The sequence below is a fragment of the Neodiprion pinetum genome, chromosome 4, assembly GCF_021155775.2.
Source record: "Neodiprion pinetum isolate iyNeoPine1 chromosome 4, iyNeoPine1.2, whole genome shotgun sequence".
Lineage (NCBI taxonomy): Eukaryota > Metazoa > Arthropoda > Insecta > Hymenoptera > Diprionidae > Neodiprion > Neodiprion pinetum.
Genome location: NC_060235.2, coordinates 37,392,136 through 37,402,835, shown reverse-complemented (window position 1 = coordinate 37,402,835; position 10,700 = coordinate 37,392,136). Strand labels below are relative to the sequence as shown.

At 38.0% G+C, this 10,700-nt stretch overlaps 1 protein-coding gene across 6 annotated transcripts; it reads left to right on the top strand.

Moving 5' to 3' along the window:
* The first annotated feature begins 66 nt into the window (after positions 1 to 66).
* Positions 67 to 9,732, top strand: RhoGAP93B (MyTH4 and RhoGAP_KIAA1688 domain-containing protein RhoGAP93B). Of its 6 annotated transcripts, none has more exons than XM_069135317.1 (13): positions 67 to 293; positions 1,574 to 1,678; positions 2,124 to 2,262; positions 4,078 to 4,239; positions 4,375 to 4,554; positions 4,636 to 4,990; positions 5,124 to 5,639; positions 5,747 to 6,115; positions 6,196 to 6,384; positions 6,707 to 6,816; positions 6,941 to 7,696; positions 8,466 to 8,909; positions 8,996 to 9,732. In XM_069135317.1, exons 1-13 carry the CDS (start codon positions 280 to 282, stop codon positions 9,188 to 9,190), a joined length of 3,534 nt encoding a protein of 1,177 aa, XP_068991418.1. In that variant the 5' UTR covers positions 67 to 279; the 3' UTR covers positions 9,191 to 9,732. The 6 variants fall into 6 exon arrangements, with proteins under 6 accessions (XP_068991418.1, XP_046478298.1, XP_046478297.1 ...); XM_046622342.2 differs by having other exon boundaries at positions 4,372 to 4,554; positions 4,636 to 4,981; XM_046622341.2 differs by having other exon boundaries at positions 68 to 293; positions 4,372 to 4,554.
* Positions 9,733 to 10,700: the final 968 nt, after the last annotated feature.

Here is a 10,700-nt window from a genome sequence, read left to right as displayed (position 1 = left end):
TAAACGGGGATAAACGAGGGGAGCCAGTTTATGCGGCATCAATTTCAGAGAATCTATTCGTGCATTAAAGCCGAGCTGACTGCCGTTGCGAACAGTCCTCGAGTTCCAAACTTTCATTCAAATGGTAGAGTAGTATCAACCCGGAGATGGTGGCCGCTCATGGCTGTTGGACATTTTCGTGCGTACTCTGCGGCTGCGGAGCCGGAGACCATTGTGATGGAATGGCTAAATAAAGTGTCGTTATTAGTGGAGTGAAGTGGCGGGTTTAACACGGACGAGATGGCATCCGACAGGTAGATACGAGGGTCGTTATTTGCATGATTCCGTAAATGATGGTAATTTTTCGAGTGAGTTCAGTGTCAGTGTAAATCAATAGTTGCAATAGTATAGTGGATAGTAGTGCCTATAGGGTGGACCACAGCCCTGCCGTCTCTCTTCTCTCGTTAATAGCTGCTCGCATTCTTATCTGCGAATCAACCGTTTCTTTTATTTATTACACCTCGAGCAACATTGCTGTGAGAAAACTTTGCCTTTACCCTAGTTCGAGCACGCTTGAGCTCTCGAACCCGTCAATTTAACCAATTAAACTGCTTGCATGACATCAGCTTACCATCCAACCTTCCTATTTATTATGGGCGAGTTTCGAGGGTGGGGGGCTCCCCCTATTTCCCCTGTCCCTTTAACTCCGTTCTTAACATTATCAACGGATCGTTTGACTCATCTTTACCCCGTACAATCGGTTGTTTCATTTAAACTGGCCCCGTTCCCGGTTTTCTCACAATCGTTGTAAACACTTTTGTTTCCACCAATTCTCACCGTACTCAGCTTATTATAAATATTTATTACTATTTCAAGAATGCTAGTCGAGCAAAACGTTCCATAATTTCTTTCATTCTGGTATTTCTTGCGCATTCACTGGTCATTGTGTCAAAAAAAGGTTGATTTATAACCAGTATAATCAAATTTTTGTGACATGTATTACAACAGTTTTATGTTGTCTCAATTAACGCACCATAGTGATTGTTTTTAGAAGATCGTGATAACTATTAACCACAAGGAATCGATAAATAATATTTATGCGATGTACAGGCATAAAAAAAAGACAAGACTGAAGCAAGGAGTCAGAATTAGCAGTCAAACGCTCTAATGTTCATTCGAATAAGATAGCGAAGTCCGAAAATAAAAATTTTGTGAAATACCTTGAATCCTTGGTACTTTTATAGAATTATAAGGATAAAACTGAACTGCACATTTTAAATCTGGCTACTAGCTTCAACTTCGTAAAAAAGAAAACAAGTCAAAGATAATAACTGCTATTCTTTTGACCTAATATTTAAAAATTCTGCAAGAGCAAATTCCAAAATCGTGTGTAACCAATGATTGTTACCAGAAGACATTGTTGTAACACTGTTTGTGTATTTTTTCACCTTACCATTTCTCTGACGAGATTAACGGTCTCCTTGTGAAAATTTTAATATCTAGTTATTAAATGACTTAATGAGAAAGTGAAACGGGAATGTGGAGACTAAGGTGATCCTGGAGGTAGAGTCTGACTGGTTATTAATAATTGCAGCAGGATGGAATGGGTGGAAATCATCGAGCCCCGTACCAAGGAGCACATGTATGCGAACCTGACCACTGGTGAATGTGTGTGGGATCCCCCGCCTGGAGTTCCTGTGTAAGACGACTGTTAAACGCTCTCTGTTATTAAGAACTTTCAATTGTCATTTTTCATGCTGTTACGCAACTTTCTCTTTTGGTATACCTCAAGACATCAGTTGGTGATGCTCAGGGACTTAAACTAACTGCTTATCTCTATCAGAGAGTGATCGATGAACCTGAAATTACTTTTATGATTGAGAAATGATATACTTTTGTCATATGAACTAAGAAAGTGCATTTTATTCGTAAATTGAATTTTTTTTTTTTTTGCATTTTTATTGAAATATCTTTGCCAAAGCATTGCCGCACGAAAATTTTTTCCTACATATATACATCAAACCGAGGGTTTCTTTTCTGACGAGTTGGACAGCTTAAGAATTGAAATCTTACTAACAGTCAGCTTTGAACACAGAAATATTGTTACAAGAAGGGAAATGGAGCATTTATGGATGTAATTGCAGAAAAAAGACAGACAACAACCAATGGTGGGAATTGTTTGATCAGAACACGTCAAGATTTTACTACTACAATGCAACATCTCAGAAAACGGTTTGGCATCGTCCTACAGACTGTGACATCATACCACTGGCCAAATTGCAGGTAAATGGTGATGTAAATTTTTTGTTCAATTTAAGGTAAATTTGGAGCTAGCTGCATATTTCTCTTCCCTGTGATTAAGAGTTATAGCCAGATATGCAATTACCTGTGTGTGATGTGTATGACATAAATGAACATTCCGGCTCTCACCTATACTTAACTGAGGTAGGATAAGTAGCTCTTTTACTCGTCTGCTTTGCTCTCTAAAACTATAAATAGATGATGGTAGCCGGCAGAAAAAACTCTGGTTTATATTATACCATCCCACGTATGATACATCATGCCACATCTTATACTCAGGAGGGGTTCTTGGGAAAATCTGATGTTGAAATATCAAATGATAATGTTTGCGCGTGTTCCTTTTTTCTTCGTTGGTTATGCCTTTTTTTCTCCATCATACGGCGCCAAAGATTGATGATAAATTTCTCTATGAGGGGGCACTCTGCCTCAGGCGCTTAAAATAAAGACCAACTTCAATGTGAGATCACAAACAGTAAACCAATTCGAAGCACTATCCCAGTTTGTTTATGAAAAAATAAATGCTGAAATTTATAAATACTCCAGTTGTTTAAAAAAATTATTTTAAAATTAGAATTATCCCCTTTGAGTGATTTCCTCACTCTTAGTTAGTCCAATATATAAAATACAATTATAAAATCGTATTTCAAGCATTAACAATACTATAAAATTTGCTAAAAATATAATTTCAGTAAAAATATTGAAAACGATACAAATCAATTGTATGTATCTTAGAGTGGTCTTTATTTGGGGGTGGGAAAAAATTTCATAGGGACGTCCCCCAGATCTGTTCCATATCCTTAAAAAAAATCTGTAAAGTTTTAAGCCTCTATGTAAATTGGAACACATACCTCTAAGCTCCAAAAGTTTTTAATGTAAAATATATGTAGTTTTTATAACCAGTTATTTCGTTTTGTATGACTGGTATAAATTAAGGGACTGATTTGAAACTTGGCAGAGTTGTTGCTTATAATGATAGGAACAAACCCTGAAAATTTCTAAACTTTATAATGATATTATAATATATTTTTTTTTTATTTAAGTTTAATAGCATCACTTTTATATAGGCTTATATATACGGGAATAATAATTATAAAAGTTTGAAATTTTCAGGTTTTGTTATGATCTTTATAAGCTACAGCTCTGCCAAGTTTCAAATGGGTCTCTTAATTTACTCCAAAATCATACGAAATGAATATAACTGTTGATAAAAACTACATGTATTTCACATTTAAAGCTTTCGGAGCCTAGAGGAACGTGTTCCAGTTGACTTAGAGGCTTAAAACTTGAGACACATTTTTTTTTAACGATTTGAAACAGATCTGGGGGGCATGCCAATGAAAATATTTACAACCCCCAAGTAAGGACCTCCCTTATGTATCTTTGAATAGACTCGTGGTCATGTTATTTGTTACAGTATTTTTTGTTATTCTGGTAACTGTTCCTCATTTCTCTTGCCTTTTTTTATTTTACAATAAACGGAAAAAAAAGTAGGCCTCAGCTTTCCACTGTTGTGTACTTTATGATTCCACTTATCTCCGCGTACATACACGAGTGTCTCCTCAGTTGACCCATAGTACGGTAGAAAGACCAATAAATAGAATTCAAATATTTCCAAATAAAATATCATCGAAATCATTTCATAGCATGTAGTTTGGGATATTGTGATTATTATTTTTTTTTTACAACAATTGCACAATTATAATTTGAATGGAATGTGTAGTAATTGGTCAACACGAATGTTTTCCATGCAATAATCAATGTTCATCTGAGTTTGAAGTAACGTAATGGGATTTACAGACATTAAAGCAAAATACGGAGCCTGTCGGACCTGGTGGAGATTCGCAGAGGGGAAATGAGCCCAAGAAGAAAGAGTCCGTTTCAACACAGACTCCAACTTCTTCAGTTGGTAGAGTTGCACATTTGCCCTTTCAGGAGAGTCCAAATCTAGCTGCGACACTAGTGAGTCAGTGATCCTAAAATTTTGAATTCCCCTCTTATTCATGTTATATGTGTTATGGAGGACATAAATTCATGGCTGATATTAGCAACAAATATTCAACTAACAAAGCAACATATAATTATTTCTTGCAGCAGGTCGGAAGTGCTTGCAGATCTCGAGGTCCAGGAGTCGGTATCGATGCTCAAACTTCGCCTCCGTCACTTTCACCTTCGTCCAGACGTCACCATCATCACCACCATCATCACCATAACAGCCGGCATCATCATCGACATCATGAACAACCTGCTGCTCGTAGGCAACACAATCACTCCCAGGTTTGTGATGGTCAAATTGGTTATAGATATTCGGTCCGGTCGTTTGCATTAATATTCAATTGATTTTTATTTTCAACACAGGATTCCGGGCGTTCCAGCGATAGCTCGGTATCACATAGTCGCACGTCTTTGGAATCTACTGGGTATCGACTCCTGGATTCACCTCATCGACATCACCATCGTTCCATTGGTCAGACCCAACCGATACCACCACCATCATCTCATTTGCGTCAACAATCTGGTACCTTGGAAAATCGAAGTCACAAAAGTGGGACTCTGGAGAGTGTGAAAAACCAAAAAATGCAACCAAAAACTGATTCACCACCGCTTGGTTTATCGCTTTCTACTAGTACTCCTCTTTTCAAAAAAAAAACCTTTGTAGAACCGCAAAGAGAAATAAGGGGGACGAATTTGGATTCGGACAGAAGTAAGAATGGTATGAAAGTAAAATATTTTCATTGCCAAACAGTTCTTTTTTCAATCAGCAACCACAATTAGTTGTTCACGTAACTTCTTACCTAACAGTATCCTAGTAAAAATAATATGTCTGCACGATTGTTTATTTTTAGGCAAAGACAACAGAGGTTCGTATGGCCCTGAGCCAAGTACATCGCCATATAGAGAATCGTTGATGGAATCACGAGGTTTTAGGCAAGAAATGCCGCCATACCGTCCACCCGAAGTTCAAGTCGGTCAAGTGTATAAACCTCAGGTGGACAAATACGGATCTCTCGTGGAGACGACAGGGAATCGATACCACAGAGAACGGGATCTACATTACAGGGAGAGGGTTAACAGTCTAGACAAAACAAACGCAACATCGTTTTATCCTAGTTCTATTCATCATCGCAACAGGCAGGAAACAGGCAGTGGTAGCATCAGCAGACCTCACCATGTTGGCTCAGTTTCTCTGTCAGAGGCTAATGTCAGGGAAAAATATGGTGGTGTACCACCCGAGAGAGCAGAAACGAATAAAAGTTTGATCAGAAGTGGAGGCGGCATTATGGCTAATGTCTCCAAGCAAAGGAGCTTGGAAGTTGGTGAAAGAGATCATAGGAGGACAAATTGCAACAATTCTATTGACCGTAAGCATTGTTATTAATATTCGATGAAATTTTCCCTGGTCACAAATATTCTTGAAAAGTGTCGCAAGAAGGGACCTGAAAATTTTACTGTCGATTCATGTGTTTAGGCACACCGCAACCAATAGCACGGAGCTATAGTTTCGTTCAGCAACAAAAGCAGCAACAGAAACAGCAAAACAGGAGACGAGATAGAGACGACGATTCAATGCATGAGAGATATTTAGTTGGCCAACCGCATCCTCCGCCGCGAGACAGCAGTAACAGTAATAGCAATGACACCAGCAGCACAAACAGCAGCAGTAACAGCATGGGGGGTGAGGAAGTGGTTGGAGTTGAGGAGAGCGCGAATGGGAAAAAAAAGAAGAGTAACGGAAACCCTAGTCCTCCCCCTTCACCTTATTACGGAAATCTATTAGTGGATTCCGACCACTTGCTACCTCTTCAACATTACATTCTTCAGCAGGCTAAACTCTCTGGTATTATGAAATTTTGAGTCAGTTTTTATTGAAACCTTTCAACATGTTATTAATGCTAGTTATTATACTTTGTTTTATAGGTTGTTATCGGTTTGGTGATCCCTTGCTCGCTGAAGAAGGAGATGATTCGTTAGATGAAGAAGGTGGCCGAGGTGGAGGAGCAGGGGGAAGGGTGGATGACGATTCTGACGATCAGTTTGCAGATGATGAGGCTGCTAGCAATCAGGGAGATTCTTCAAGCCAAGAATATCTTGAGGATCACTATGCAGGTCAGCATTTGGTCATAGTTTTCAACTAAGCTTATGTTACGAGAATAGAGTGTCGATTCATTGTTTAAAGTAAAGTTTTCTGATGTTGCAGCAGAATAAACATAGTTTCACTTCACTTTTCTCTCACGACTAAACAATGTGTCAAAGTACGAGCAGCACATCTTAAACAAAAGCTTGCAAACCAGAAATTATTTTCTATTTTACAAGAATTTAGTTTCAGTAGAATTGAAACACTTTTTTATGAAAATCTTGTAATTTTTCGGAATTGATGACATTTTGTGTATGTAACTTTCAGTGCAATAATAGCTTCTTTGATTTTCAGATTTAGGCAACTATGACACGGCAGGTTTAGCTACTTATTATAATACAGCAGACACTTTGACGAGGCCTCCAGCTACCCCGCCACCCCCAACTATAGTTTCTCACACTGAGGTATGCCTCTACTTTCCGAACCCCAATTTTCGACTGTTCTGTGAATATGGCGTCGATCTCTTTATTCATCTTAATTCTCGTCCACACGATACCGTCTGTAAAACATATTTTTTAATCGGTATAGAGCATAGCTGCGGGGGTTGTGAGACCGATTTCCCTGCCACCTTCGACTGGAACGAATTTAGGAACGACTCCGAATATTGGAAATGAATCTGGAATAGGATCGACGGACTTTGACGAAGTGAGGCGAGACGGCGGTGGCGGAGACATAGAAAAATATGCGCAAGACAATTTGAACCTGAACTGTGGAAGACCGAAGGGACTCAGGCTGCTTTTCCGTAAGAAATTCAGCGTGCGCGACATGCTGAGTTGGTCTAAAGACCCGATACCTCAGCCAATGCTTGCTATAACTGGTAGAGACGGTGAGAAGCTTCTTAAGAGAGAAGCTTGTAATTTATTCAGACTCGTGCAAGTTTACATGGGAGATAGAAAAGCTAACGTAGGTATGACTCTCGATGGAGTAGCAATGGACATAGTCAATACAATCTTTGCTAAACCGCCGCTACGAGACGAGCTTTACGTGCAAATCTGTCGTCAAACTACGGAAAATCCTCGTAAAGAAAGCCTGCGCAGAGGATGGGAGCTGATGGCTGTCTGTCTCGCTTTTGTTCCTGCTAGTGCTACTTTTGAGCCGTACCTTGAAGGCTACATGAACAGGCATAGAGATCCAGATTTTCAATTTCTCGAAGTTCCAAAATGGCCAATACACGTCCAAGTCAGTCACTATGCTACCGTCGCATGCCGGCGCTTACAGCGCATTGGAGCCCATGGAAAACGCCAACCCCGCAAGGCTACTCTTGAGGACATTGACCAAGCTAGGGTAATGATAAAAGAGATAAGATTCGGTTTAGCGCTATGCTGTAATACGGCTTTCAAAATTGTGGAACAGTCAGGGAATTCAATTTAACACCTACAAGGAACGTTAGTTTGATGTTCCCTTCCAATTCCGAAAACTAAATGACAAGTATTTTCCTTACCGGCGAAAAACCGTTTAAAGGAATGTCAATGACTTCCAAAGATGGGTATCCAATAGCGTGGTTTCTCAGTTTCGAATAGCAACGCTTGATGTATTTGAATGAAACGAATACTGAAATGTTTCTATTGATGAACGAAGTAATTCAACGTTAGTTTCATTTATATACATCAAGGGTATCAAGAAATTATCGTTGGGTGCGCATCTTTGGTTTTCACCTCTTTAAATCGTTTTTCCGCCGATAAAAAAATGCATGTCTTTTATTTTTCAATGTTCTACAACATACGTGATTTGCAACGAATTGGAAGGGAGACATCAAATTGATATTCGTTGTTGGTAATAGTGGAATATAGCTAAATTGTTTACGAAATCCCAAGTGATATTTAAATGCATACGTAAAATAATGTTCCGCTCTCGTTCAAATATATGCGGTTTGACTTCGTTAGTGATCTGATTTCTTGATAATTTTATTTTGATCGCGAACGTCGTGAAAGTAATATCAAAATGTTGCCGTATTATTTACTATTTTTCATCCTGAGTCAAGAATAATATCAATGTAATTTAAATTTTTGCTTGATAACTGGCGTTTGATTGACTATCATTTTATTTCGCGCAGATACAAATCTTCCGTGCTTCGATGTTTGGCGCGACGCTAGGAGAAGTCATGGCTTTGCAACGAGATCGATACCCTCAAAGGGAGCTTCCCTGGGTGCAAACGACACTAGCAAGACAGGTTTTACTTCGTGGTGGAACTACAACAGAAGGGATTTTCAGAGTATCTGCCGACGCAGATGAGGTTAGCGTCCTTAAAGCGTCTCTTGACCGATTCGAGGATAGCGGAGTGGCAAATTCAGCCCAAGATGCTCACGCACCAGCTTCTCTATTGAAGCTTTGGGTAAGGGAACTGTACGAGCCACTCATCCCGGATGCTCTCTATACCGAATGTGTCTCATTACGCCACGACGATGTTCGAGCCGCTGCCGCAGCAGCTACCGCATTGATAGATCGGCTTCCCGACCTTAACCGTCGTGTTCTTTGTCATCTGATAAGATTTTTACAGGTGCGTTACTCACAGTACTTTGAAAAAAAAAATTGAGACTATGTTTTATTGAATGTTGATTTGAATTTTGTTCGATTTTTTTTTAGATATTTGCAAGACCGGAAGTTGTTGTTCGAACAAAAATGGATGCAAGCAACTTGGCTATGGTAATGGCTCCTAACGTGTTGCGTTGTACGTCCCAGGATCCGAGAGTTATTCTAGAAAATGCTAGAAAAGAGATGGCCTTTGTTCGCACCCTCATTCAATCTCTAGACACTGCGTGGGTCGAAGGTCTTCACTGACTATTAGATTACTTAGACTAGACTTAAAAAAAAAACTGCTATGCCAAAACGACAACTGTATATTCATTATTATTAGTCTCATCGTTAGTGTTATTATTATTATTATTGTATTAATTGAAAAAATTATTGCTATTACTATTTGTTCTTATACAAACAATTATTATCATTATCATTATTATTAATATTATTTTTTATTTTCGTTAAACGAGTTCTTTTATCTAAAAATGTGTAATTTAAACGTCTACAAGAGCTGAGCCACTCATTTCCTATTTATTATTTATAAACATATATTAGCATATTACTAAAATATTATTAGATTATATATCGCTATATGATATTTTACCGATTCTTGTTACCGCGCGAATTGCGATGGCTTTTTTACTCGATCATCATTGTTGAATCCCATGTAATATAAAACTAATGCGTTACCGTGTATATCCGTGATATCGTCACAGCGAGGTCTTTTTGTATAACGAATATAAGCGTATATACAAATTTATTATATGAAGTAAAAAGGAAAAGAAAATACTTGCGAAGGATTAGCATTTATTTGTGTATTTATTTTTTCAATATAAATTGACAAGATACAACATATCAATATTTATTCGAACATGCAAATTGCCGATACTATGGTTGGTACAACCAACTACTGCTTTTGATGATAGGACTGGTAGCAGGTCACTTTGTAATTATAGCTTACCAGTGTTTTTCAAGGCTTCACTAAAATTACAAGGCTTATTGCAAACTTGTTAGTTCTAAAGCTGTATAATAATTTTATGGGCATAAAGTGGAGTGATCTACGTGCTGTTAGAAACGAATACAGATCGAATTTGAAGAAAAAAATACATTTTGCATCGCATTTCGAACCGAAAATGTATGTTTTTTTTCTGCATTAAGCTGCGCACAGAACTTTTCGAAAATCCCACAACTTATTGAGCTTTGTCATAATTCTAACTTCCGTGTAAATGAGTATATGTGGAGATTTGTCAAATAACTTTCAGAAACTATTTGAATATGCCACTAACCATACGAATGTTTTCAACCTGGTTTTCAAAGTGGTTATGTTTTGAGATGTCTCTGTGACTGCCAGTCCTATAAATACGTTGATTTGCCATGATTACACAAAACACTAACACTGTTCTAAAACTTTTGTCATACAGATTAAATTACGTGCTGGAAATTATTTCAGACGACTGCAAAAATACTGTTACATAACGCAAATATTCGGGATCATCTTAAAAAAAATTCTTGAGCAATGCTTGCAAATGTTCCTCAAATTATTTATGTTTATCGATGGAATATCTCACACGACGAAAATAATATAGATTGGCTTAGTTTGGTTGTTGCGAAAGTCAGGATTCTGTTGGACAAAACAGAACAAAGAAATCGGCTACATCGCAGTATAATCCATTATAGTATCTTTGATCATCAAACGTATTCCATGATTGCTTGCAAATAAATTTATTGAAAACAAATAATGTATGGAAGGCATTTCGAGCTGGAATATTGT